The sequence below is a fragment of the Osmia bicornis genome, chromosome 7 (genome assembly GCF_907164935.1).
Source record: "Osmia bicornis bicornis chromosome 7, iOsmBic2.1, whole genome shotgun sequence".
NCBI lineage: Eukaryota > Metazoa > Arthropoda > Insecta > Hymenoptera > Megachilidae > Osmia > Osmia bicornis.
The window spans coordinates 5,554,040-5,581,961 of record NC_060222.1 but is presented as its reverse complement, the minus strand read 5'-3'; the positions used below and the strand labels follow the sequence as shown (position 1 = coordinate 5,581,961).

At 34.1% G+C, this 27,922-nt stretch overlaps 3 protein-coding genes across 8 annotated transcripts; 1 reads left to right on the top strand and 2 right to left on the bottom strand.

The window, feature by feature from the left end:
• Positions 1 to 1,323: 1,323 nt before the first annotated feature.
• On the bottom strand, positions 1,324 to 18,573 carry LOC114875357 (reticulon-1-A). Of its 6 annotated transcripts, none has more exons than XM_029185543.2 (6): positions 17,412 to 18,573; positions 12,448 to 12,483; positions 5,666 to 5,873; positions 5,360 to 5,568; positions 4,840 to 4,945; positions 1,324 to 4,454 (listed from the first exon to the last, which is right to left on the bottom strand). In XM_029185543.2, the coding sequence occupies exons 1-6, from the start codon at positions 18,145 to 18,147 to the stop codon at positions 4,403 to 4,405; spliced, it is 1,347 nt and encodes a 448-aa protein (XP_029041376.2). In that variant the 5' UTR covers positions 18,148 to 18,573; the 3' UTR covers positions 1,324 to 4,402. The 6 variants fall into 6 exon arrangements, with proteins under 6 accessions (XP_029041376.2, XP_029041378.1, XP_029041377.2 ...); XM_029185545.2 differs by lacking the exon at positions 17,412 to 18,573 and adding an exon at positions 14,953 to 15,389; XM_029185544.2 differs by lacking the exon at positions 12,448 to 12,483.
• Positions 18,574 to 19,933: 1,360 nt separating this feature from the next.
• LOC114875407 (serine palmitoyltransferase 2) lies at positions 19,934 to 27,119 on the top strand. The gene is made up of 10 exons (XM_029185651.2): positions 19,934 to 20,188; positions 22,040 to 22,216; positions 23,195 to 23,349; positions 23,955 to 24,100; positions 24,182 to 24,400; positions 24,473 to 24,636; positions 24,706 to 24,867; positions 24,967 to 25,229; positions 25,297 to 25,426; positions 25,531 to 27,119. The coding sequence occupies exons 1-10, from the start codon at positions 20,054 to 20,056 to the stop codon at positions 25,636 to 25,638; spliced, it is 1,659 nt and encodes a 552-aa protein (XP_029041484.1). The 5' UTR covers positions 19,934 to 20,053; the 3' UTR covers positions 25,639 to 27,119.
• Positions 27,120 to 27,134: 15 nt separating this feature from the next.
• LOC114875412 (gem-associated protein 6-like) lies at positions 27,135 to 27,922 on the bottom strand. Its single transcript, XM_029185657.2, has 2 exons — positions 27,693 to 27,922; positions 27,135 to 27,617 (listed from the first exon to the last, which is right to left on the bottom strand). Exons 1-2 carry the CDS (start codon positions 27,920 to 27,922, stop codon positions 27,281 to 27,283), a joined length of 567 nt encoding a protein of 188 aa, XP_029041490.1. The 3' UTR covers positions 27,135 to 27,280.

Sequence of the window (27,922 nt, the reverse complement as noted above, 5' to 3'; positions counted from 1 at the left end):
CTGAAAAGGGTGGGCTTTGGCCAATAAAGAGGGGTAAAATAGTAAATAACTGGAAAAAATGAGCTGTGGCCCATAAGGAGGGATAAAATAATAAACAAAAGGGATGGTCGGTCAAGGACCAGAAGGGTTGATACGCTTATTTAATAAGCAAAAATAATAAAGTAAATTGAAAAAAGTCCGAAAGGAAATGATAGGTACGCGTATGTTCGATGAGTTGATCCGTACCCCTCGGTGGTCGCTGTAAGACTGAGAAAGTCGCACCTCGTAGGTCAAATTTATAGGCACACGTAAAGTGAACTTTTCGACGAGGTCGCCACAACAGCAGTAGTTACGGTCAACGCTTACGGTCGACCTGTTTCTCGTGTACGTTTTGCGAGTATGTTCCTTCCTTCTATGCCAAGTTATCAGGCTTGAATTTTAAAGTAGAAACCTAATTTTTACACATTGCTTTAATGTTATATTTAGCAAAAATGTTTCTCTATCGTGTGATATAATTAGATTTTCTCCTAAATTGTTAGTTTTTGAAATATAATAAAAAATATCAGCAGACGTTGGTGCGATTTAGGCGTATCTTCCACTTCCATTATTATTTAAACATATTTACATATCTATAATGTAATAACAATTTATATCATTTTATTCGGTAGATTCCACAGAATTATTACGTGAAAAAAGAACCTGATTATCTGCTATTGTAAAAGCATAAATCAATTCCAAAGTTGAATAATTGCAATTTCTGTTTAACATTGATTATCTCGAAAACTACAAAAGTTAGATAAAAATGGTTTAGAAATTCGGATTCAGCATAAAAAAATCTATAAGAATCACTCATTATAAATTACAAAATCAATTAACTATTGCAATTTATCAAACGATGTTGTAGGTGGACGATTTTCATTGTGAGGTTCATTTCGGACATGTTTCTATTTGCAATGCTATATCTCGATTATTATTCAACAGAATCTTTTGCTTTTCGAGTATATTTTGTAGTTATTTATATACAATAATTTACTATGCGCAATCATTGAATTTTATTTGTATTTATTGTTTTAATTAGACTAATATACGCCCCGTTGCGGGTGGACGATTTTCACTGTGAGTGACTGTACCTGATGACTGAACTCTAATGGGCTTTATGTAGCCAGAACAGGTTAAAAAAAAAAGATTATTTAACGATGGCGTTTGTAAATTACGAATAAATACCTACTACTTTATTTAAAAATAATACTATTAATTCAGTTATATCGTAATGGTAAAAAATGCTGTTCAAAAGAAAATATATATAGTTTCCAAATAAACTAGGGGAACAAAGACAAGAGGACCTTACAATTAAGTGTTTTATTTAATATAATTTATTTATAAATTAATCGTGCGGATGCAGATGCAATAATGAAAACGTCAATAAGCGATACGCGTATTACAATTCGCATTCTGAAAAAGATTTTTCCCCATCTTTATCTAACTTCTCTTGCTATTCTTGCTCCATCATAGTCGTCACGTTCTGGACGCTGTATTTTAAAGTAAAAAACGACTATGGTACTCGAGAAAATTTCGTTCAGATACAGATATAAATTGGGTTATGTCGTGAACAATTATATGAATGAAGCTTCAAGCTTTAATTTGACGGAATCTAAAAACATTCAGTTTTTGAAATATGTTAAATTACACAGAGTCTGATCTGGAACGTGTTAACGTATATCTTGAAAGATATTAAAATCCTAAATGATTCGTGTCCCTGCATTGAAACTTCAAAAACTGAAAGCTTTTAAATTCGTCGTATGAGTATATATGTATATACGTTGAACGAATTAACGACGTGACACGCTTTTTAAAATCTCTAACGGAATTTCAGTACCAACATCGATCTTACTTGAAACGATACTATTATAATAAAAATTCGCAATTCAGCCAACAACTTTCCATCGTAATGTTTTAACCATATAGTTACACTTAGTTATGTGATAGCGATAATTGTATTGATCGAAGAAACAAAATCTTCGAAAACGCCGAAGAAAAAACAGACGGCGCCTATTATTTATTCTCACGTACTCATATACACACACATGCACTCGTAGTCGTTTTCTCACTGTCTTCGAAAGTTATGATCGATGGACACAGAGATAAATGATATGCGGATCCATCAATGAACATGATCGGCGCGATCTTCAAAAAATTTCTTTCATTTGCTCAACCAAATCCTATCGTTATTGGTCTACCAAAAAGTTTTGCAAAAGAAAAATGTAAATCTTGTTACAAATTTTTAAAAGATCATGAACGATGTTTAATATTAACAAACGAGAGATGAAGTAAATTGTTTGATAGATTATTAATTGATCACTAGCCAAGCTTGAAAGTAATCAAAATTACTTTATTTTAAATAAACAAATTTTAACTTTAATACAAATTAATTAATTCTTAATTCATTCTGGATACACAATTTAATCAAAAATTCATTACTGGTAAAACTATATGTAAACTTCATAGAAACCTTAAATATATTAAAAATCAATTGATTTTTGATTAAATAGTACTACATATATGTTAATGTTTAATGTTATTAAAAAAAAAATGGTAATTCAAGATTTGCAACACTTGAAACATTGTTAACAATTGACAACAAATTTTTTTTAACTTCTTACACCTTTCATCTTCTTTCTCACGTTCATCCATACGCGCAACATCTAATACACTCTACCTTTTCACACAAAACAAATGTTTTAAGGAAATCAATATGCATGGATTGAAAATTCATTATTTTATGTTTGATTATAATTATTAACAATCACCCTTCCTCCTGCTCGTTTTTATGAAACATCATTAGTAAAAAGCATGAGAGGTCTCTCTACCTGGGTTAAAATTGTGTAAGTCTGTATCTTCCAATTAAGTCTTTCTTGATACAATAAGCATCTTTTTTATAAAGAATAATCCTTTACAAAATACAATAAAAAACAATGATATATATATTTTAAACTGTAACGTTTTTTATATAATTTTTTAAATAGATGACAAGTATAGTATACATATTTGATGATATATAAAAAATGATTAGTAATATAATTCACATATTATTTTCATGAAAAGAATGTTTCATCTCTATTCCTTTGAGAATCTATGTCGATTTTTCAAATTAAAGTGTAGATTTTATTATACCTCGTTTAACTTTAAATAAAAAAAAAAAATTCAGAAAATTCATCTAAAATAATACACTGCATCAAAATGATTAAATCATTACATGTTTTACAAATTAACTTCAACTTTTTTTGTAGATGAAACTACCGTTAAACAAATCTAATGCAACAAAAAAGTCTTTATCTATTCCTGATTAAATCATCATTATTATTCTGTATATAAAATCAAACGTATTGTTTATTTATTCTTTCTTCTGACAATTAGTTGTCTTTCTGTTTCAGAATGAAGAAACTTTTTGAAAAGTTGAACGACGATCAATTTTAATGGAGCCGCATACCATTGGTCATCTGAAGAAGAAAATCAGTTCGGGTTCTTATAGGAGAGTGCGAGGAAAAGCAACAAAAAAATGGGGCGGGGGAGGGGGGAAGAAAAACCAGGAGGAAACCCCTAAGAAACACACGCATTGCACCGTTCATGATTTCTGTAATAGAGTACAATAAAGAACTCTATATCGCTTCTCGTATCGCAACGAATTAACATAATCGCTAAACGTTACTTCTTTTTGTTTATTTCCATCAACAGGGACATCTTGTAGTTCCAGAAAAGGAAAACTCGCGTTTACGACATCGTCGGACAATGAAATCCAGCTGCCCATGACTAAACATCAGAAGACTGTGTGTTTACGTTCTTTTCGTTGTCCTTTCGACTTTTCTTTTAACATTTCTATTTCTGTTCATACTTATATCTTTTTTTCTCACTCTTTCAGAATTTTTAGAGATTCTATTATTACCTTCATTTTCTTATATATATATATATATATATTTTGAATACTTTCTCGTTACAGTTCTTCGTAAGCCATGCTTCTCTACTGATGCTACTTTTATTACTTTTTTCGTTCGTATTCGATAATTCCAGAATTTAAAAAAATTTACTTTATTAGATTAAACCTTAACATACTAACGAACTCTTTCCTACAATCTTTCTCTTTCGTAGTATGCTATATGTTTATTTCCACTGTTATTTTTCTTTCTTCAATTGTTCGACATTTTCTCGCAAGCATTTTCCCTCGCGATTCTCCACTGAACAATACGTATATGTATGTATGTGTGTGTGTGTGTGTGTGTGTGTGTTTTCTTGTTTTTTAAATAAATTTCTCATCTCTTCAACTTGTTTACAGCACTGTTCTTCGTTTCATTCCTGCATGGATTCTCCAGTTGCCCGACAAATTCGCTTAAGTTTCTTTTGCCCCCGCGTGGTGGTATGTTCTTGTTGTTTATTCTTCCTTTGTTGGTTCTTTCTTACCAAGCGGTATTGCAGCTTTCACCCTGTAAATTTTAACAATAGAGAATCTTTATTTAATACACATTTTCTATTTCAAATAGAACAACTGTGCAATGTCTTTTACGAGCATGTAAAGTGCGCTTCTTTCAACGGACTCTGCACCGTGATGGACACCTATGACCAACACCATAATTGCCTATTGCACGAGGGGGAACATCTACGCTATACATACGCTTCGTTGCGAGGGCACATTAATATTTTATAGAATAAATGACCGACCATAGAGGAGATACATGCTACTAGCAAAGTAAAATATCACAGAGCATGATACATAGTCTGAATATTTACAGATAAGTTTGGTATTTTAAAAATATTTATTTTATATTGTAATTTTTAATTTTTATTCATTTCTAAATTAATTATACTTACTTAGCGGTGAGCTCATTGATCTTGCCATGCACCAAGGCTAGATTCTGATCGATTTGTGCCTTATTTGTTTCATAGACCTTCGGTAGTGTAAACAGGGCAATTACTCCTGTAACAGGGCAGACAGAATCCATTGTATACGGTATTAAGAAGTTTACTCACAGATTAGGATTATTATCGAGTCTGAATGAACATTCTATTCTAAGTATACTTTGAAGTTGTTGAACGAGAACAATGACCTCATTGCACATTTTGGTGACGACGCGTTTAAATCGTGAATTTAGGTTCTCTTAACGTTGAATTCTGTTTGTTGTGACGTCGATTCTATTAATACCATTGTGGTCAGGTATATATATACGTTTCTTACCATGAGACAAATAGCAGAAATCTCGTCGCATTATATACTTGATATTTAACGAAAATAATAATGAACGAAGGGTGTACAAAAGTAATTAGGTACTTTCAAAAATGTTAAATGCAAAATCTAGTAACATACAGCTTTTATAAGCATCGCATTATTTACCGATTATGATCAGAGTCATGCCATTGAACCAAGAACCCACGTAAGTGAGGCACCAAAGAAGAACACCAAATTTCAAGGAATCGACAAAGTCCTCTACAAGGAAGAGCCTACGTAGTTCGCTGACCGTTGCATTTGCATGTGCAACAGCCACGACCGTGACTTCGTGCACCTTCTCCGCGGACAACGTCAGGTCAAGTTCCAAAATGTCTCTGAAAATCGAATAAACGTGTGTTTTAAATAACTTCAATTCTCTATAAAGATTTCTCTTTCTTTCTTCTACTCGAAAGTTGCTACTCTTATATTTACTTGAAAGGATGCCCATCGGAGGTCTTCTGTAGAGCTTGTAGGACGGTTTTGTAGATCCTGAAGGCAATGGTGCCGGTAAGGACGAGGAGAGAGAGATAAGCAAGAACGCTTATCAGACTGAAGTAGGCCAGCGAGAGAAGCACTCCAAGTATGCATCCAAAAACGGCTCCTGATTTCTTTGGATCACGCCAGTAAATTAAAGCTGCCACTAAAACAGAAAGAAAAATAAGTTAATCAACTTGAACATCTCGAATATCACGCTGTGTATTTTGCCATGGGTGATGGAACACATCATTCACAATCATCATTCACTTCTTGCATTTCAGATTCAATAACTGAATCTTTGTAACGGTATGCATATACAGGGTGGCCCTCTTGAAATGTATTTACAATATGGGGTTCTCTGGGATAATAAATTCCTCTCTAATTATTGAGACAAGTTCATCAGCATATCTAATGGAAGTGAAATTTGAAATCCAAAGGGGGATTAACCCTTTCAAGAAGAGTATCCTGAAGACAACTTGCCTCTTCAATGAAGCATCACAGAAACCCTAACAATATCAGTCTGAAGATGAATACTTGGAACACTGTGATTCATGGAACACGTAGAGAACAGGTTTAACTCGAACATTTAACCAGGACCACGTGCTTGAACCATATGTTACTCGGTGGAACCTTTCCCTCGGAGATAAAAGAAAAGAAACCGGCATCAACTCACCGGGGCCTCTATCGGGCAGATCTCCCATCGAGTCTCTTAAATTATTCCTTCGTACCATTCTTGCGAAACGACAACCTGAGGACCGAGATAGTTGAAGAGGTAACGAACGCTAAGGAACTGCCACATGTAGCCCACCTCGTGATACTACGTTGATACGTGTACGAAGAATCCACGAAGTGGGAGGAGAAACAGGAACAGCGTACTGGAATGGGAGAAAAGAGTAGAAAGGGAAGCACGAAGCCGGTGGAAAAACCGGGAAGATAAAAGATAAAAATGATGAGGAAGGAACGTGGGTGCACGGGAGTTTATTTATCCACTTGGTGTAAGTGAAACGTATGAATGATTCGGGTGAGTTGTTTCACGATGGCATAGTTTTAACGGCATCGTTAACACACTGATAGCAAGGCTCGTTAAAAATAATTATAATCAACCTTCGAACAGCAGAGCCTGGGTCAATTGTGTCCGCCATTCGGTGGTTAAATTTCAAGTAAACTGTTGGTGATATCAGAGAGTACTTGATCGATCTTGAAAGATTCGACTAATAAGTGAGCATATAATTGAGACAATGCGAGGTGATTAAATATATCAGCGAAGTAGTGATTAATAGACAGTGGCTGATGTAAAAGCACCGAGGTTACCCTAATAATAGAAAATCTGGTGGACATACGAATTTTGTACTAGCATCGGCTTTGTCTCTAATCCAAAAAGGACGCTCTATTAAATTGTTTCCAAGGCCTGCGACTCTACTGTTCGAGTAATTCTGCCAAATGAATTTATGTCATTCCCTGTTGCGATTCCCAATCGAACCTGCCGCTTCATAGAAATTCATTTCTCTCGATGAAGATATAATAACTGAATAATTAAACACCTGCCGTGACTAAAAATAAAGTAACTTCGAAACGAAATGAATGAGGAATTCGAAAGCTGCTGGTTTCAAATGTTTGGCACGTTTGCACAACTTGCGTGCGACAATTTCTGCCGATAAGCAAAAGGAATATTCAAATAAAGAGGTCACCTCGTAATTATCACTTTATTATCTAAAATAAAAGTGCAAAGAAGTTATGATCCATCAGAAATATCAAAGTGTAAAAATTTGGACTTTCACAAAAGTGGGGCCTGATTATCCCAAAATGAGGACTGGTCCTTTAGACGTTTTAAGATTCCAAGGTTCAAGATTTGGAAGTATAATATTCACTGGGGAACATTGGTAATGTCTCACGTGTCGAAAGAAGAAGACAGAGTGCACGGACGGGTGCGGTTTGGTGGTGGAAAATCAATAAGGTGTCTCTGGTAGTGCGACGCCCGGCGTCGCAGTGTCGGCCGTTGCCTCGACGTCCCTTACTATTCCCAGAAATACACCTGCCAGTGGATTCAACCCTCGACGATTCACCCTCCGTTACCATACCCTTTTCTACAGGAAATTATACACCGGGGATGGAATTTTAAATAACAACCTTTCCTTCCCATCACGAATTTTCTTTATTAGAATTGCCTTCGGATCAGAAATAGAATTTAATGGCGAATTTGAAATATTAACAAAAATTGCGAATAACTATACCGAAATAAGTCTACGATTAATTGAAAATTCATTGTCTTTAAGTAAGACTCGATGGAAGCAATCACTATTTTCGGGGAAAATATGAAATTCAAAAGAATCGAGACCAGAAGACCGACCGAGGAATTCGTCTATTAATACTCTCACTGTTTCTCAATCGAATTCTTCAAGAGCTCTACACTTTGAAAGAAAATTGCTGTTTCAGCTTCCAGTCGAGTTGTCGCATTGCGGTGTTACACAACGTTCTGCTTACCAAGTACCATCAGGACGTTTCTGACCATCGAACCCTTATCACGATTTCCTTTCTTTCTTTTTTTTTTTCTCTAGTTCACAGAACTTGCGGACAAAGATTCTTTCGGACAGAAAGTTGGACCTTGTCCAAACTAAAAGTAAAATGTTCCCAAGCAAACAATACAAAGTAGCCTGCAGCTTTAATTCCGTCCCATCGACGACAAAATGAAGAATGTCCTTTTTATATCAAATTTGTCCTTTTAACTCGATCAACCTCGATGACTAATCCCAGGTTCTAAATTTCTAGTTTTCATTTACTAAAAATTTTTGAAAATGTTTCTTCGAAATCAACGATTTCGATCCTTCTTGTGAAACGATAACCCCGCTATGTTTTTTAATTTTTTTTTTTTTTTTCATATCGAAGTTGTTGAATTATAAAGGGTATCTCGGTTCAAACACGAGACGGTTAAAACGATGAACTTTTCCAAAAATCTTCTCCCACCCTGCTCGATTGGTCTGATGTAACGCGTCTGCGCGTTTTGCCATCTTCAACTGGCACCCTGTCAACGCCCGCCACTTGTCGTCTCCACCGCTTCCGATTAAACCTAGGCACTTCTTCCTTCATCTACTCACATTCTTCCCTATCGATGGCCATGTTTCTTTCTCCTCGTGGCTTCTACTTCCGTTTCTTCCTCCCTCTTGGATTCGAGGGAAGAACGAAGAAAACGCGACTAGTTCGAGCCGGGATACGGCACTCGGGGTACAGGATTGACTGCGGACCAAGCACTCGGCGAAAAGCGAGAGTTCTCTTTGAGGATTGCTTGGCAGATGACCAAACTTGAACCGGCTGGATACTATATTTAACCGCCAACCAGCCGCCAATCGTCTCTGGCTTTTTCGGATTCTACCGCCAACGAATTTCTAGTTCAAATCGGTACCCGTGCAATTTCGATCAATTTTACATTAATTGACCGATAAAATCTTGCGAATCTTGGAATCGCAGAATTTTGGGAATTTGAAATTTGAGGGCTTGATAATTGGGAATTGGGAATGGAATTTGAAATTTGAGAGCTTGGAAATTGGAAATTGGGTATGAAATCTGTAAATTTGAGGGCTTGGAAATTGGGAATTGGGAATGGAACTTGGGAGTTTGAAAATTGAGGGCTTGGAGATTGAGAATGGAATTTGGGAATTTGAAATTTGAGGGCTTGGAAATTGGGAATTGGGAATGAAATTTGGGAATTTGAAATTTGAGAGCTTGGAAATTGGGAATGGAATTTGGAAATTTGAAATTTGAAGGCTCGGAAATTGGGAATTTGAAATTTTAGGGCTTGGAAATTGGGAATTGGGAATGGAATTTGAGAATTTTAGGGCTTGAAAATTGGGAATTGGGAATGGAATTTGGGAATTTGAAATTTTAGGGCTTGGAAGTTGGGTATTAAATCTGCAAATTTGAAATTTGAGGGCTTGGAAATTGGGAATTGGGAATGGAACTTGGGAGTTTGAAATTTGAGGGCTTGGAAATTGGGAATGGAATTTGGGAATTTGAAATTTGAGGGCTTAGGAATTAGGAATGGAATTTGGGAATTCGAGTATTTGAGGGCTTGGAAATTGGGAATGGAATTTGGGAACTTGAAATTTGAGGGCTTGGGAATTGGGAATGAAATTTGGGAATTTGAAATTTGAGGGCTTGGAAATTGGGAATGAAATTTGAGGGCTTGGAAATTGGGAATGGAATTTGGGAATTTGAAATTTGAGGGCTTGAAAATTGGGAAATGGGAATGAAATTTGAGGGCTTGGAAATTGGGAATGGAACTTGGGAGTTTGAAATTTGAGGGCTTGGAAATTGGGAATGGAATTTGGGAATTTGAAATTTGAGGGCTTAGGAATTAGGAATGGAATTTGGGAATTCGAGTATTTGAGAATTTGGGAATCGTCGAATCTTGGATCCATAATTCATGTTATATATAACTTAAGCGACTGGTGTCTCACAAGTGTCTTGCCGTGATAAGGCAAAGGCTTAAGAAGGAGGACAAATATACAAATTACCAAACTGTTTATTCATTCGAACGGCATTATCCGCAGTCGTCAAGGAAGTTAACTGGACGTAGCAGCGCGAAAAGGAAGAATGATTCAAAAAGCGGTTCCAAACTCGGTAGACAGCGTGGTTATGCAATGATTATATTACAACCGACACTGTAAACGATCGTATTACCAAGTCGAACCACACATCTAATGCTAGAGGAGAATACAAAAATTGATTGGTGAGTCATCGAATTCGATTCGATTGATTTTGGTCTACCGGCTGATCAGAAGTCACTGCTCAATGCAACTTACAGTTATGAATTTATTTTTAATTCTACTATATAAATGGCACTCAAAATTCATTTAAAAATGCTCGAGGGACATATTGGATCTGAAAGAACGAAGAATAAGGCGTGTCTCCATGGAGAAGTGCTGGCGATAGTATTCCATTGTGCATGCAAATGGAGTCTTAAATGCCTGGTCTCCCTCCTGTTAATTGAATATATACACCAGTGGACCTTATACTTTGAATGACATTCAAGACAACGATTTCCATCGTGAAACATTAGCTAGGATAAAGAGTAATTTAGTCTGAAACACGTCGTCGAGATAATCTGGTCTGATATGCTTAACACTTTGTTTGCCACAGTAGAAATGGACATCAGTGATAAGACATGTTAACATCTGGTCGACACCGCGAATCTTATCATTTTTAATACAATTAATATTGTGTAGCTATACTAATTCTTATAATACCCAATGGATACTGATGGGTAGTCAATTGCTTCATTTTTAAATTTGATGTTTCTAAATTTCTAAATTAAAAAATTTGAAATTTCTATATTTCTAAATTAAAAAATTTGAAATTTCTATATTCCTAAATTACAAACTTTGAAATTTCTATATTCCTAAATTAAATAATTTGAAATTTCTATATTTCTAAATTAAATAATTTGAAATTTCTATATTTCTAGATTAAAAAATTTGAAATTTCTATATTTCTAAATTAAAAAATTTGAAATTTCTATATTTCTAAATTAAATAATTTGAAATTTCTATATTCTTAAATTACAAACTTTGAAATTTCTATATTTCTAAATTAAATAATTTAAAATTTCTATATTTTTAGATTAAAAAATTTGAAATTTCTATAATTCTAAATTAAAAACTTTAAAATTTCTATATTTCTAAATTAAATAATTTGAAACTTCTATATTCCTAAATTTTTAAATTTGAAGTTTCTATATTTCTAGATTAAAAAATTTGAAATTTCTATATTCCTAAATTTATAATGCTCGTCTCACTCGAGTTAGATCCATTTCTATGGACTTAAGGAATTACAGTACTGGTCATCGTCGACCCTCTTGGTAGTCAATACATTAACTTTTATCACATAGTTATCAATGAGCAAACGTTGCCGAGTCAATACGCAGGGAAATATAATAATAGACTTGTAATCTTTCACGGGAAGTTATTCAGTCGGTTCAAAGGTCTTTGGAGAATCAAGAGAGACATTTCAACCTTGTCTAACTGCGCATTAGCCTGCAGAACATATGTACATATTTATTCGATCATTTCCATTTATTTATATTTTTTCTTTCTGGACATATTGAACTTGTCTCAACGTGGTTGTAAAACTTGAATACGATGATTTTATTTAACATTCTGACGACCAACTACTGTAATTTCATGACTTGCAATCTCATGTTCCTTTTTATATCTGAACAAGATTCAAAACTATGACTTCTATTCTGTTTACTAATAGAAGATAAAAATAATTGCAGATGGTCTGAAGTCATGCTAATTACTTTGCTATATAATTAGCAATTTTCAATTTGCATACTATGGGCAATGGTCAAAATGTTAATAAGTAATTCATATTCATTGGAGTAACTAGGATTTTTTTCAAGGATCAATTAGATCTCCTAGACTTACTAATAATATATTTTAGAATCTTAGAATTTTATAACAGTGAAGGGGGTCAGGACATAGTTACACCAATGCAAATATTTTCCAACATGAAAAATACTTAGTCTTTTTTTCGTTAGGTGAAATAACAGTATTTTTAAGGATGAAAAAGTGGATCATCCTGTATATGATAAATACTGCATAATAAAAACAGAATATGCTATTTTCGCTTGTACCGTCTTAATGTATGCCAACGCTTAAAGATAAGAAAAATAACTTTATGCAAAATAAAAGAACACATATAAGCCTGAACGAAGAACATCGACGTCGAGGTTTTTCTCTTACCTTTTGGATTCAGTCTATCAGGGTTAAACCATGCGTCTGTAAACAACAGAATCGAAACATGTTAGTTTTTCATAATCGACAATCACAGATTTACTTCTACTCTACGATGATTCATGACATGAATAAATGACGTAAGAGTAGAAAAAAAAAAGGATGGTCTGTTGATTGCTGAAATGGTAGGTAATTTTCACGTCGAGCAATGACGGTGACATTTTCAATTTCCAATCGACAACTGTTATAAAAATTCATTCTGACAGCAGTACGTTCCATGGTAACTGTTTAGTTAAATAGAAACATTAGAATCGTCCAGTACGTAATATCTAACCCAGACTTAACCGCAGAAAAATGTTCTGAAAACCACACACTGAGATATCATTTTTACATTTCTGCAGGGAAAGTTTCCTAAGTTTGCTAATTAACACAGAGTTTAAAAACAACTTTGAAATATTATTCTCAATATCACATCAATTGCGCGGTTGAAACAAAAATGAATTCAAGAATTACGCTCGCGACCAAATCAGGCTTCCCTAGGAAAGATGCAGTGATGTTAATATTAAAAGTGTTTTAAAAACAAAATAGCATTGTTTTTAATCATTATATATTATAGAATTTAGTATACGACTGAAAAATACGAAGAACAAATTAAATGTCAATTCAAATTTTCCCGCGCAAAAACATCTATACGAAAGTGGTCCGCCACATGCCTATATATAGGGAGTCCTCTGCGCTGCACCGTCATTTTCCCTTGGGATGCCCAAGAGGAACGGTGAAAATCGGGGGCGTCATTTTTCTCGGGGGAACCTGATTTCATTGCGAGTGTACCGTAAAATTCTTAAGTATCGTAAAAATAATCTGCCGAGAAGTAAGGTAAACTTGAAATAGTAATCGATTGGCAAGAACCGGCGTAATTAGCACACACCGTAAAGTATTATGCAATCGGTGACCTCGGATATCTATCTCTACATCTCTGTACTTTGAACAGGCTATCCGTCTGAAAATCCGCACACGCAATTTTTTTATTACTTTTCATAAATAGATTTTTTGAAATTATTTCGAGTTTTACTGCAAAAGTATTTAACTGATGCTTAATTATCAATTTCTTTACTTTTTATTTTTTGGAGTTAATTGATTCAGTAAATGCAAAATGAAATAGAATCTTATCACTCTTATCAAAAGTGAAGAGCATGATTAAAAATATGGTTTATCTTGTAGATTACATGCAATAATCGAGGACGTGAATTGCTTCTTCTTATGTAATTCCTACTAATTGATTGTTATCAACATTTTGTTTCAAATTAACTGGATACATATATTGCTGTATCATTTCATGATAACAAATTAACAGGTACTTGATCTTTGATAAAGTAAAAATTAAATTTTATCAAAATTTAGTAGACCAATTGTTTGGGATTTAATTTTGAGAAAAATTTGTATGTCTCAGAGCTGCATAATTCATTTCAAATGACTTGGGTTACAAATGACCAGTCATTCTAAGGCTAATATTGACAAGGTCTAAAAATTAAATTTGAAAATGTGACGATGGAATTTGACGATAACCTATCTATTTTGATAAGCTTAAAATTTATCTGCATTATCATTACATTCATTTGTATAATTTTTTTTACCAAAAAAATTCGATTGATCTACAGCTACTTATTTTTATATAAAAAATTACTAATGGTAATGTTCAGTGTGCAATATATTTATAAAAACCGATAGCCGCCGATCAATAACCCACTTAGAAATCGCATGTCCACTGCGCATGTCAGACAGTCGATTCACCCGGAGCTATAAAATTGTATATTTTTCCTCTTCCTTTTCTCCAATTATCACAAACGATCCATTATCACTTCAATTTACATCACAGGCATTAAATGAACAAAGTATTTTTTATCTATGGTAAAATGAACAAATTCAAGTACTGAGAGTTAAATTGGAGCGAGGGAAAAATTTAAGAGATTCTTTTCTTCGTGGTATCTTAATATTATTTTTGGTATTGATAAATAGCGTGTTTATGACGTACCGTCATAAAATTTGAGATATTAATTAAGCTCTAAGAAGCTTAATTAAGGAGCTAAGGTTTTCTTATAATAGAAACCTGATTCCTGAGTAGTATAACCTTGGAAATTTGCTGATCTTCTGTAACTATGCATAGTTACGTTTTTTAACACCTTACTAAAGGTAAAATTCTTTTGAAAGAATCTTATTATTTTAAAATATACAAATAAGAATGTTAAGTATTTTTACTTAAGTATTTAACACATTGATTTTATCAAACAATATTTAATAAATCATAAGTAATTCATCACTGGAACATTTTAATATAAATAATATTAACAATATAAATCGGATAAAGCGCTCCTTTCGTTAGCAAACGCCCCACTAATCAAGACATGTAATAGGCTTCCTACGTCAAACTTATGCGTGACATGTTTTATACTTCGACCACCATCATAGATGAACGTCGTATCGAATGAAAGAAAAGTAATAAATAAATACACGTACACGGATCAAGAATATTCCAGAAGCAAGGACTCCCATTAGCTACACTGGAACATGGCTTCTTGCAAACAGCACCAGCGTCGTCTTTTTCCTTAGCAGGTAAATTTATAGGGCACACCGGCTCCGTTTCCATCTTCACCTAACCTTGCGTCGCGATGGAACTAAAGACGTATCGCATTCGAACACTACCTCGATAATCGAATTTAACCAGCGCGGAACAAACGCACTTTCTTACACAAACTTCTTTCTCCCTGATTTTTATTCACCTTTACTTATCTTGACACTGACTTATTTGCATTCAAGTATTTCCTGGACCGTAAGTCCGCCTATCTGTACGAAAGAATTGAAAAACTAGCGTTAGAAAAAAACTTCGTGTAATTTAAATTACGAACTCCTCCAACGACACTCTACACCTCGAAGCTAGAACAGAACTAACGATTATTATCGACCCGTAGACAGTTCGAGTTATCCCCACCACTTCTACGATACTATTGGCTATGCCGCGCCGCGTCGCGGCGAATGGAAGGCGATAAGGCTTCCACTAGTTACATTTGATTTCAAATAGATGGCGCGCTACACAGCGAAAATGTATAGTAACTTTTCGTATACGCTACAAGATGGCGCTAATTATAAACATAACTGGTACCTGTCAAGTAGAAACCGGTAAACGAAATTTTACAAAAATAAATTAATTTTCATTAATAAAAATAATGAATGTTATGTATAGAATAATAAAAATATATTTTTATATATTCCATCTCTCCTAAATAAGGTTTCAGGAGGTTTCCCTCTCAAATGTCAGGGGCGTCCTCCGAAAGAAAATTGCAAATATTTTTGTATCAATTGTTTAGACATATATGAATTTTTATTTTCTTTCAAATATCAAAAAGAAGCTTAAAGAACAACGTGATTTGTTGTGTGCGACGGTCGAAAATATCTCGTGAGTCAGAGGTAAAATTTTTCGCTCTGAAATAACGTATAAAAATACCTCTCGAAGAACGAAAATCTTACTTCGAAAACAGCTTGCTCAGGAAAACTTATTTTGGAATACAATTTCATTTCCTGGAAGGAATAAATCTGATGTATCATTCTTCGTTCCTAATTTTGTCTCAAAGAAAATTTTAATCCAGGATTCTATGGTAAGGTTAAATTTTCCCATGGATTGAATGTTCCCATTGGTTCAACCGAAGGACGTCATAAGGCAGCTGGTGGATCAATATACAGAGAGGATACGGTTGACTTCGATTCACGGTGAAAACCATACGCAAAATGTACACCTAGATCCCCTGTATGGTGTGATATACCGTAACTTCACCCAAGTCCTATCCCCTCTAAATCTATTGTATTGATCAGACCTCTCATCCTTTGCTTCAAATACCAACGTTGAAGGCTAAATATTTCTTAAACAATATTCTTCCTCCGAACTGATGATGAGAAAAAACCAAAAACATATCTCCATTCACACAGTATCTCGCGCATTGTTCTACGATGACGCATACCTATGCACGGTCTCAAGTTCAGAGATCACTAATTTATTACCCAACTATTGTATTATTCCAAAGAAATTTATAATTAATATTAATAATGGCGGATGTTCATGATACGATGTTGTAAGGTGCTAATGGGGCTATGGTACTCCTAATAAGACAAAGCTAATAAGAACCATGAATATGTGCATACAATTACAAACGCGAAATCTTTCACTACCGTTACTCGTCGTGTAATCGTACACAAGTAACGGTATAAGGACACTATTTATCTCTGAGAACGATGACTTCGTATTACGATAATAGGAAACAGACTTGTAATTACATAATTGTATACAATTAAGATACAATGATACTAATCGCGATTCATACGGGAATAAACATTTATTAAACGTTAATAATGTTGCCGTGAAAAAGCAATGCGCAGTTATCGGTGAATCATGATCTGGAAATGCGCAGTTTATCTGCGCAATCAAATATTTTCATTTCGAAGCTGCGCAATCTGTTTGATATAAGGCACTCAAGTGTTTCTTCTTTCTTCCAGACGACAGAATTATATGGAACAGAGAGGGAAAAATATTTTTCGCGGATCGGATTCTCGTTAAATTGTCAAGGGAATAAAAAGACATCTTAAAAAGGAGCGTGACGTGTATGGAATAAATAATCGCATCGTTACGGCTCAGAAAAGCAATGACGTTGTAGCCAAGCGGAAGTGTGGCTCACTTCGTGCAAAGATGCTAAATTAATTAATACTCTGGTACACATGTACCAATAGTTTCTGCTTTCGAAACTTTGGAGGTCGTCAATCATAATACGGTGTCTCAGAAATATTATATTAATATACGATAACTATCATACGAGTCAACTTCGACACCGGTTAGATCTATAGATTTGCTAATCTATCGCAGATATATGTAAACTTTTTGTATTGAAAAATCATATTTAAAAAACAATTAGACGTACATATGTACTCACCGATTCCCATGCTGCTGAAAATCTCCTTTGGCGCGATTTCCACTTCTTCTATTCTTTCCGTTCTTGAATCTTGCTTTACAGACTTGAAGCTTTTCGCCGGCGATTCTTCTGGTTCCGATTCAAATTCAAGTTCCCTGCTTACCGGCGCACTGATTTGTTCCTTCTTTCCTGTTTCAGCGAGCACATATTCACTGGCACTGGTATCTTTTTTTGGTTCCTTCGAAATAGATTCGACAATCGGTTGAGATTTTTCAATAACATTCCATGCATCGTCCGCTTTCTTTTCCGTGGAAGAAACGACTGCCGGTTCGTGATCAACAATTTTCTTTTCTTTAATCTCTGCTTTTTCAACAGGTTTCTGTTTTTCTTCGTCCTTTTTGCTGATCGATTCAACGTTCATAACTTCTGAATGATCTTCTATCTTACCCATCAACAAATCGTGCTCCGGTTCCTTCGGTCTAACCTCAAAATTATCCTCCGCGGCCGGTATACCTTTCTCCGACTCTAACAGAAGCAGCGTCGCTTTTCTAGGATCTTCCGGTTCGTTTACCGTTTGATTAGGTGAAAAATTAATCATATCCTTTTCCATGTTTAAACTGTGTTCCTGATTTTCTTGTACTTTTTCCGTATGGGCCTCCAGATGACTTGATTGTCCATCCTGGACGTGTTCGAGATGCTCAAAATCGTCCATCGAATCGTGCTCCCTTCTGATTGGTTGTTCCTTCAACTCGGCCATCTTTGCTACACGCGAGGAGACAATTATCCTGTCATAGAATTCAAGTATCCTTTTGGAACACTTTTAATAGTTTTCGTTATCTCGAACAACTACTAAATAAAAATTTGATTTCAACTTGTTTTAAAGATCTCTCGGCTGTCCAACGATTAAACAGTCTTTGAAAAATATCTCGTAACGATAATGTTAACGTTCCACTTCGTTTTTATCACCTTGTTATATATGAAGTTTCACTTGTACGAACTTTTATTTCATTCAACAGTTTAACAGCTCTTTTTCGCAATATTATTTACGTGTTTTTAATTAACACACAGCGTTTTGTTTAAACTTTAACAATGAGTTACAGACGTTAAATAAGAAAAAACCGGTTTAACGTTCACTCTCACGGGTGGGTTCGATTCTAAAGCACGTCTGTGACAGAGTATCTCACACAGGGTGTGCATAGGAGGGTTTCCTCCCCACCACTACCGTCTGTGCCAGGGATGTATACATAAAGGGTGATAAATTACGCAAATAAATGGTTTTGCAAAATATATCTTGCAAAGATTACAGATTTACTTATATCATTTATTTAAGTCGGTTGCGATTTGTTCAACTAGTAACAAAAATGTGGAACAACATAAGTACAATATTTTTGAAGTGTGAAATGTAAAATTGAAAAAAACAGTACATGTTGAATACTTCTATTTATTATTACTAAAAATAAATTTTATCTAATAATATTGTAGATTTTAACGCTGGGACTTAGTAATTGTTGTTCGTTCCTGACTAAGCCAATAAAAATTGAGCTTGTTTCTCCTACCACCTTGTTACAAAGCTGGAGGGAGATACGGGAGTTAGAACAATGAGTCACATCAGAAAGTCTACGTGTGGATGATGATTTCACATGTGTCATAATAAAGTATTACGTTAAGTATTGATAGACACTAGGAAAAAGATCATTGAAACGGTTACTTAAGCAGTATGACGTGTAAAAACTTTTTACTTTTTAGGTTAAAAACTTGCCAAAGTGCACGACTGCAATGCTTTCAATATTTTAGTTTGAAACAATGATTTATTTCATCATTACTATTATCATTTCGATGACTAATCCATTAGGTTTCATTGAAAAATAAATACAAATAATCGATATAATATGTATAGATGTTTCATTTGCTACCTATAAGTTGTTGCGGCTTTTCGTATATACAGATGCGAAAATGTATACGAAACACCAACGCGCATGAGCAGGTCAGGTATCCTGCATTAAATCATGGTCCTATAGCGATGAATAACGAATTTTTTGAAATATATAATCGGAAAGTAAAAGGGAGCCTATAAATAATCTTTTTAAAGATGTGAATTTATATACCTATATGAGATTAATAAATACTTATTAAAATTTTAAGTCGGCACTTATAATAAAGCTTATGGAAATATACAATAACACATAAAGAAACGGAAATATCTTTAACTTACATTGGATTATTCGTTAAATGTAAATTGAACGGTATATTAAATATTGTACATCATTTTCAAATTTTAATTACGAATCAAATAGATAAATTGATTTATGTTGCCTTTGATTTTAATAGATATCTTTGTTCTTGAGAGTTATTAAAAGCTAAATTAATTTCGATCTAGAAGTTCATTAGTTTAATTATCACTATTCTCAATTGTGCACTAATTCGTAGGAATAATTACACTAATCCATTTGCAATGCGCATGCGCAGAACCGCGTATCCCTGCATTTCTCCGTAAACCGCGGTTGCGAAATGCGCATGCGTCGCTAATATCTCGACGCGTGGCCTGAGCGTCAGTCTTTGATTGTGCTTCGTACCGTGTTGACGCGTGCACTCACTTTTTCCTCTTTCTCTCTCCTTCCCTCTTCGGTCCTACAGCGTTTGGTGAAAGATTCGCCCTTTGCAAAATGGCGACGCAGACTACCACCAGAAGAAGGTTGAATGAGAACGAAGAGAAAATACGCAGTAGAAATGGCTTAACCTTTCACGAAGGCGTCCTGGCTAATGGTCATGCCGGTTCGCAAAGCAATGGACGTGTACAGGTTAGATCGTCACTTGTCACGCGTATTAGTTTTGTTTAAAAGTTCTGTTATTTAACGAAAATTCAAATGATGAAACTCATCCATCACGATTAATATTTTTAGTTTTCAGTTAAACACGTAAATTACTACCCTCAATATTTTCTACTGAAAAGCGAGCCAACAATGCCTATATCATCCGTAACAGAGTCTCCTACTTGAATATTAAAGCTAAAGTTCTTGAAGTAGTGTGTAAAGATCGAATTCGAAATTTGTTTTAAAACATTTCCAATACAGTTAGCTGTGCCTCTGAATTATTTCTGTACCATTTCAAGCAACTTTCAATTCACGAATTTACACTTGATAGTGTTAATCCTGATTTTACCAATTTATGAACGTTACCATGTACCTTTATTTAAAATATTGTTATAATTATAATAAATGTATCTTTTTCTTTTGCATGTAATGAAATTACATTTATTCTACATTGACATAATTCCGTAATATTGAAATTACCAGAAACTTATCGACATCCACTTTTAGCGGCACAAATTTTAATACGTTCTCGCAATGTTGATAAACATTTATTTTACCTAGAAGCTATTATTTACAAATCTTTTATAAATACCGTTACCCGACAAGGATTCGACGAAATATTTCGATTTAACGTAAGATCGTTCGCTTTCAACAAGATTTTCCGTCTTGCCAATTAACATCGACATTAACCTCGAAGTCCAACAGTGATAAGGGAACCTTATCGAATAGTGTTGACTTATAAGAATGAAGTTTAAGGTGACTAAATGTCGCTTCAATAAAGATCCTCTTAAATCACCAGTCATTTAACTGGTGGGAAGATCGGTTCACTAAACGCCTCATTGGCGACGTTTAAAATGTTAAAAGTCAAAGAAGTCGTTATGTAATAGTTGGTTATTAACGGTATTTAATTCCCGCAGAAAGCTACGAGAGAGAAAAAACGAATTAAATTAAAAATTAAAAAGATTCAAATTATTTATATTTATTCTCGTTTGTAACGAGTATTAAGATTTTAATTTTTCGGCTTTCGTTTTCGTTCGTAACGCGTCAAAAAGCCGTACAGTTACGGGGTTATCGATTTTGGCGTTTTTCTCTCGTTTTTTTATAATGTACTGGAGGCATTCCCGCTTGCGATTAAAATTTATTCTAACGCTTATCTGTTATGTATTAGTTAATCATTGTACTGCTTATCTGGTAGTAGTCAATTATTACACCATTCTTCGATTCATGTTTATAATTCATTCAAAAATCGTATTTCGTTTTCTATTAATATGTTGAACGCCACGGGGGTCACCGGTGACCGACACCGCAAATTACACGTGCCTGAATAATTAAAAGAAAATATTATTTTAAGTAATATTGTTATGGCACACATAATGTAAAATGGTAAATAGAAAGCTTAAAATTTGAAATTTGAAAATTAATCATTAATTATTCTTAATAATTAGAGCTTCGATACGTCCTATAACAAATGGCCATTTTCACAGTGGCGTTCAACGTGTTAAAGATCGCAATATCTAACATTTCAAGGAATTACCATTATCTTATACCTTTAAAGATAACATTAGTTATCAGCAAAGTTATCGTTAATAACTAGGCTCTTAATGGTTGACGATAGGCAATAGCCAGTTCAGACAGGATATTCCTAGTAAATAAATTAAGAAAGTACATGCATTCAATTGTAGTTAAAGAAAATTTTGAATATTGAAATAAAAATTAATTTTCTATCAAACTGCCTAGAGAAGCTACTTATTTAATTAATAATTGAACCGAATGATAGTTAAATGTAACTATGTGCAATTTACGCAATAAATGAGAAATACATGTTGAAATTTTAATTAGTTTCCAGATAAAGAAACCAAGTCGGAGCCGGTTACATCTAGGTCGAAGGAATCGTTCGAGAGGGTACCGTTCATCACAGCTGCACTGACCCACCTCGGCTTCTATTTTCTTATGTTCCTCGGTTTTATTAACCAACTGTTTTTCACACCGAAAGTCGCGAAAGAGTACAATAGAGAGGTAAGGTAATCAAATGAAATCACTTTGTACCATTAAAAAGCAAAGTTGTCCGAATTATCAAACTCATTTTTATTTATAACGGTATACATATATTGAACATTGATTGGTATGCTGATTAATTTTTTTTGCACCTGTAGAGTTTAAACGCGAGTCCAGTGTATCGTTAGATTTTTCTAGGAAAAAAAGGATCGATGAAAGGCGGTAAGAATGTTTCAAGAGCAATCTATTCTATGACACTCTTCGAACAAGTTCACTGACTTTCTTTGTTCAAGAATATTCAAGATACTCCAAGTTTCACCTCTATTATTATACCAGAATTGCGTTCTGAAGATGCTATTCATTGGAAAGGACCTGGTCCCCTTCCCAAAAGTGCGGGCTTCCATTCGAAAATTCTTAAAATTTCCAAATTTCTAAGAAACCAGGCCCATCCCAGAAAGAAATCCTAAAGTTCAAGGTGTTATAGTTTATAAAACGATTGCAATTGTAAAAAATACATAGATCTAGGTATGAAACCGATTACTGAAGGTCGGCCGAACGAATACCGCAACGTTGGCCGACGATCGAAACGAACTTTTTGCGATGATTACATGCGGAAACCTATTATCCTCTTTTCACGCCGCAGTTTCGATTCGCCACAAGTACACACGATAATTTACGTCGTCGAGATAAAGGGAGCTTCTCGAAAAGGAAAATTTGCGACGTTTTCTTAGACCAAACGAAACTGTTGGGAATATTTAATTATAAATATAATTATCTTTCCGGGAAATTAAAAAAAAAATTCGTAATCGATTGATTTTTCAAATTTGTAACGTTGCGGTTGATGTCATTTCTTTTACTTTTGAATTGCGAATGAGTCATTAATTTGAGTTATTGATAATCTTACAGCTGTATGCTTATCATATTATAGATATATAGCGAATATGAAAAGTTATTTTATTATAACGGTTATTATTTATTCGCGAAAATTTATTGTTACAGGGTTACGCGCCGCTTTATGAACATTTCGAAGAATTTTACCTTCGATATGTTTACCGAAGAGTCAGAGATTGTTGGAACAGGCCGATATGCTCTGTTCCAGGAGCCACTGTTACGCTTAAAGATAGGATAACACGAGATTATGGATGGACGTTTCAGTAAGTTAATGAATTATGAAAGAAATACCAATGGTAATCAAACGTTAAACTATTTGATCAAAAGTCATTGAATAATTGATTATTTAATTAATTAGTTTGCCGATAGTTACAGACCGAAGGTTGAGAAATGGACTTGATTTATAATACTTCAATCATCGCTTATCCTTTCCTGCATTTCATTTATTTATTATGTTACATAATCCGAATGAATCATAGCATAATATCTAAGCGATTCCATGAGATATTTAGTCCATTGCCAGTGAGAAACTGCATAGATTTGAAAATCGTAACGCTATCGGTGATACAGGAAGACAGACATTTGTCTTGATTAAATGTAATGAAGAACTGGATGAGATTAGACGGCCAGCGAATGCGAAAACAGGCTTAGAATTTGAAAATCAAATTTGAAAACTCCGATTAGATTCAACGCGTTTAATTGTTAAAACAATTGTTTTTAAACAAAAGCTCCTCTCCTTTTTTCTCGTCGTTCTAACATTAATAGCTCGGTGTTGTTTAAATTATTATCAAGCTACTCGTTTAACTTTTTAATTCTTGTTTCACATGTGTACGTTTCAAAATAGTGGAAGATAATTTTGTTTCTTTAGATTTACAGGAACGACCACCGAATGTATCAATCTGGGATCGTACAATTATTTAGGTTTCGCTGAGTCGGATGGCAAATGTGCTGATCATAGTATCGAGACTTTGAAAAAATTCGGTTGTACCACTTGTAGCTCTCGGCTGGAGCTTGGTAATTTACTCTCGTTCATTGTTACCATCAATTTGATACTCCATATTGTTAGATTTTCATTGTTTGTTGCTTTGTATCTAGGAAACATGCCAATTCACGAAGAATTGGAACAGTTAACGGCCAGATTTCTAGGCGTGGAAGACGCGATTGTCTTTGGAATGGGCTTCGCAACGAACGCTCTTAATTTACCTTCGTTCCTAACTAAAGGATGCTTGGTGCTCAGCGACGAGAAAAATCATGCCTCGTTGATACTTGGATTGAGGCTGTCCTGTTCTACCGTTAGAGTGTTCAAACACAATGGTAGGCTTAAAATTAAATAAAAATTCTTCTGAGGTAAACTACAGATGAATAAATAAAATTGTTTTGGTTTAGATGTGAAGCATTTAGAGACTTGTCTGCAAAATGCAATAGTTTATGGTCAGCCAGGAAGCGGAGAACCTTGGAAGAAGATATTAATTGTTGTAGAAGGTGTTTATTCTATGGAAGGTTCTATTGTACATTTACCTGAAATTATCGAACTTAAGAAAAAATACAAAGTAAATAGAGTTGTTTCTGTATAATTCTGGTAATCATTCTTAATATTTAATTTTAATTGTCCGTCGTAGGCTTATCTTTATTTGGATGAGGCCCATAGCACTGGGGCATTGGGTAAACACGGAAGGGGTGTTTGTGATTACTATGGAATTGATCCGCGAGAAGTGGATATACTTATGGGAACCTTTACAAAGAGTTTTGGATCTGCTGGTGGCTATATTGCTGGAACAAAAGTAACAGTCATGGATATATTATCTTGCAGTGAAATATATATTTATATTTCGTTATCGTTTTCAAAAGTAGCAATAATAGTGATTGTTGTACGATTCTAGACACTAATCAATCATTTAAGGATACACAGTCACGCGCATACTTATGCGTCCGCCATGTCTCCGCCAGTAGCTCAACAAATAATTACTTCAATGAAAATAATTGCTGGTGAAGATGGTACGGACGAAGGGAAAAAAAGAACGAAACAGTTAGCAAGAAACACTAAGTATTTCAGGCGTAGACTCAATCAAATCGGAGTCATTATTTATGGAAACGAAGATTCGCCTGTTGTGCCTATGTTAGTCTATTTGTTTTCTAAGATTGGGTAGGTATTCAACATTCAGATTCTGAATAATGAATTATAAAATTGTAATTGTTATTTAAATTAATAGCGCAGTCGTGCGAACTTTGACGACGCATAACATAGCGGCAGTTGGTGTTGGATTTCCAGCAACTCCTTTGATGGAAGGCAGAATACGGTTTTGTCTTTCTGCTGCGCATACCAAACAGCAGTTAGATTATGTAAGTGAAACCAGCGGTTTCTTTTAAAACTATAGTTTATTTGCTTCGTATTACAGAACCTGTTGGTTTTGATTGAAATTTTTATTTTATTTTTATCATCCTAGGTACTCTCACGCATTGAAAGTCTAGCAGACTCTTTGGGCTTAAGATATTCTCGAAAATTTCGTGACCCAGCTCCCATAGAATATTATTCCGATGGAGAAACCGAATGACCTACTGCGTAAAAAATAGACTCTAGGATATTTACCTTGCTCCAAAGAAGCATTTTTTACTTCTATGGAGAGAGACACTGCCTTGGAAGAACTCTACACGCATTCTTTTATATGCTTTTCCATTGATGCACACGTTATGCCGCTTAATTAAAGTACACCACAAATGATTAAGATTTTTCATCGATAAAATCGACGAGCATCTCTTTATCTCAATCTAATATAAAATTAAGAATTAATGATTCTTTAGTTTAGAAATTTGTTCTTCTTCTTCTTCTTCTTCGATACGTACAGCGATGTTAGATGTTTTTTCACGATCTCTTAAACAGCATACAACGAATTATTAAATATTAATGGGGAAGCCAAGAGTGCGTCAGAGTTCGGTTGCCCCGTATTTTACGTGCACCAGGCTCGTAGAGGCATATGCACATATCGGTGGCTGTGATATGCCAACAGATCCTAAATAGATCCAGAAGGTAGTTTTAACAAAGTAATTCGCAAGTAGATTTTTAGTTTTTTCTCCAAGCCAGTAGAGAAACTAGAAGTTCGATATTTTTCTAAAAAAAGGGGAAAGGTCGAACGGAGACTTTATTCTTTTTTTTTTATTCTAATACTTGAAGCTTTTTGCCGTATTTTGCATCGGCGCACTGCCGCAACTGCATTTATTTTATACTGAGCTTTTACATCAAGCTTTAATCCTTTTGCTGTGGTAAATGTTTTAGGTAGTAGCACATCGAACAGAGCTTTGCCAGAATTGTCTATATTTCATAGCTAGTATTTTTCCGCATATATTTATTAAGAAACTTAAAACCATAGTAAACAGCTAAGGTGAGTACTTGAAACATTTAATGTCCATATTAACTGCATAAGACAGATATATTTGTCAAACTCAATGGCCACAGTAAAAGGTTTAAAGTGAAAAAATTCGAAATGCTTCTCTTTCCTTTCAAAATTTATATCAGGACACTTTAAATTATGTGATAGTAGTCTAAAATCTCTCTCTGTAATCTTTTGGTTTCCTTTATGTTTTTAAAATTATTATTGTAAATAGAAGTAATTCATTCTAAATAGAGCATAGAAATGCGTGCACATTTTTAAAATAACAGTTTTGGGTACTTTTAATTTTCGAATTTCGTATTTAAATTATTAAAAATGTTATAGAGTTGATTGTTTTTTAAACTAAAATTCAGAAATTTTGAAAAGAACTATAGAAGTTATTTTAACATACCTCTACTAAATAAACTATTTATTCTTAAAGAGTAAGATATATTTTGTTCTGACAAAATAGGTCTAAGGTCACTTCGTCTAATAAAAATGATACAATTCAACAATAAATTCAACTTAATTAATTGTAAATCAAACGTTCATCTATTATTAATTTATATCGATGGAGCTTTACTTTACATATCTAAGATAGAAAAATATTTTATGGTAAAAAAAAACATAGAATTTAAATTTTAAAATAAAATTTTTTCAAAAGGAAATTGTATTTCTCTGTAATTCTTTGATTACCTATTTGGGAAACATCTTGAATTAAAAAAGCAATTTCATTAAATGATGTAACAGTTTTTAATTATTTTATTTGTAAACAATGCGCACGATAATTAAAACATTTAATCAACTTCCCAGTTTATTGTTTGAAACATTAAGTTGAAACGCGGGAAAGAAGATTTTGAATTCTTCCTAAAATAATGCTATTAGCACAAATACAATCGGTAGGCTCATACGGCGGTTTTATTGAAAGAACATTTTCAATCGTTAAAATATCATTTTCTTCTTTTACATCAAACCTACTTTCTCGAAGTATTTTTATCACAGCATTTTTTCGTTCTTCTAATGTCGATCGAAGAATATTTGTCGGCGCATTCATAAACAATTCCGGTAAATCACACGGTTTGTCCATGCAAATTTCTATGTTTTTTATTGCATGACCAAACACGATTTTTAAATGATCTTGTTGGCAATCCTGTAGCAGTACAACACTGTAATTTATCAATTATTGTAAATATAACAATAAATAAGAATTTATATGTAAATATAATGTTAAAGCTTCTAACCTCTCTGATACAGGATCAACTGTATAAACAACGCCGGAAGATGTGGTACCATCTTCAGTCAAAATGTTCACTTTTAAACCAACATAATTTTTAAATAATACAGGATCATTTTTGTAAATTTTATGAGAGAAATGTGAACTGTCTTCCATAATATAAGTATATTTAGAATTGTGGAATAAAAAGCACGATTCGATAACAATTGTTTGAGTTTTATATGTTGGTATTCTCAT

Excerpts from the sequence above, each read along its gene's own strand:
- LOC114875407 (XM_029185651.2), top strand. The coding sequence starts at position 20,054 with ATGGCGACGCAGACTACCACCAGAAGAAGGTTGAATGAGAACGAAGAG. Across the intron at positions 23,350-23,954 it reads GATTATGGATGGACGTTTCA|ATTTACAGGAACGACCACCG; the intron begins GTAAGTTAATGA and ends TTGTTTCTTTAG. Across the intron at positions 24,868-24,966 it reads GCTATATTGCTGGAACAAAA|ACACTAATCAATCATTTAAG; the intron begins GTAACAGTCATG and ends GTACGATTCTAG.
- LOC114875412 (XM_029185657.2), bottom strand. The coding sequence starts at position 27,922 with ATGAGAATACCAACATATAAAACTCAAACAATTGTTATCGAATCGTGC. Across the intron at positions 27,618-27,692 it reads GTTGATCCTGTATCAGAGAG|TGTTGTACTGCTACAGGATT; the intron begins GTTAGAAGCTTT and ends GATAAATTACAG.
- LOC114875357 (XM_029185543.2), bottom strand. The coding sequence starts at position 18,147 with ATGGCCGAGTTGAAGGAACAACCAATCAGAAGGGAGCACGATTCGATG. Across the intron at positions 5,874-12,447 it reads TGATAGACTGAATCCAAAAG|TGGCAGCTTTAATTTACTGG; the intron begins GTAAGAGAAAAA and ends TTTCTGTTTTAG. Across the intron at positions 4,946-5,359 it reads CATGACTCTGATCATAATCG|GAGTAATTGCCCTGTTTACA; the intron begins GTAAATAATGCG and ends GCCCTGTTACAG.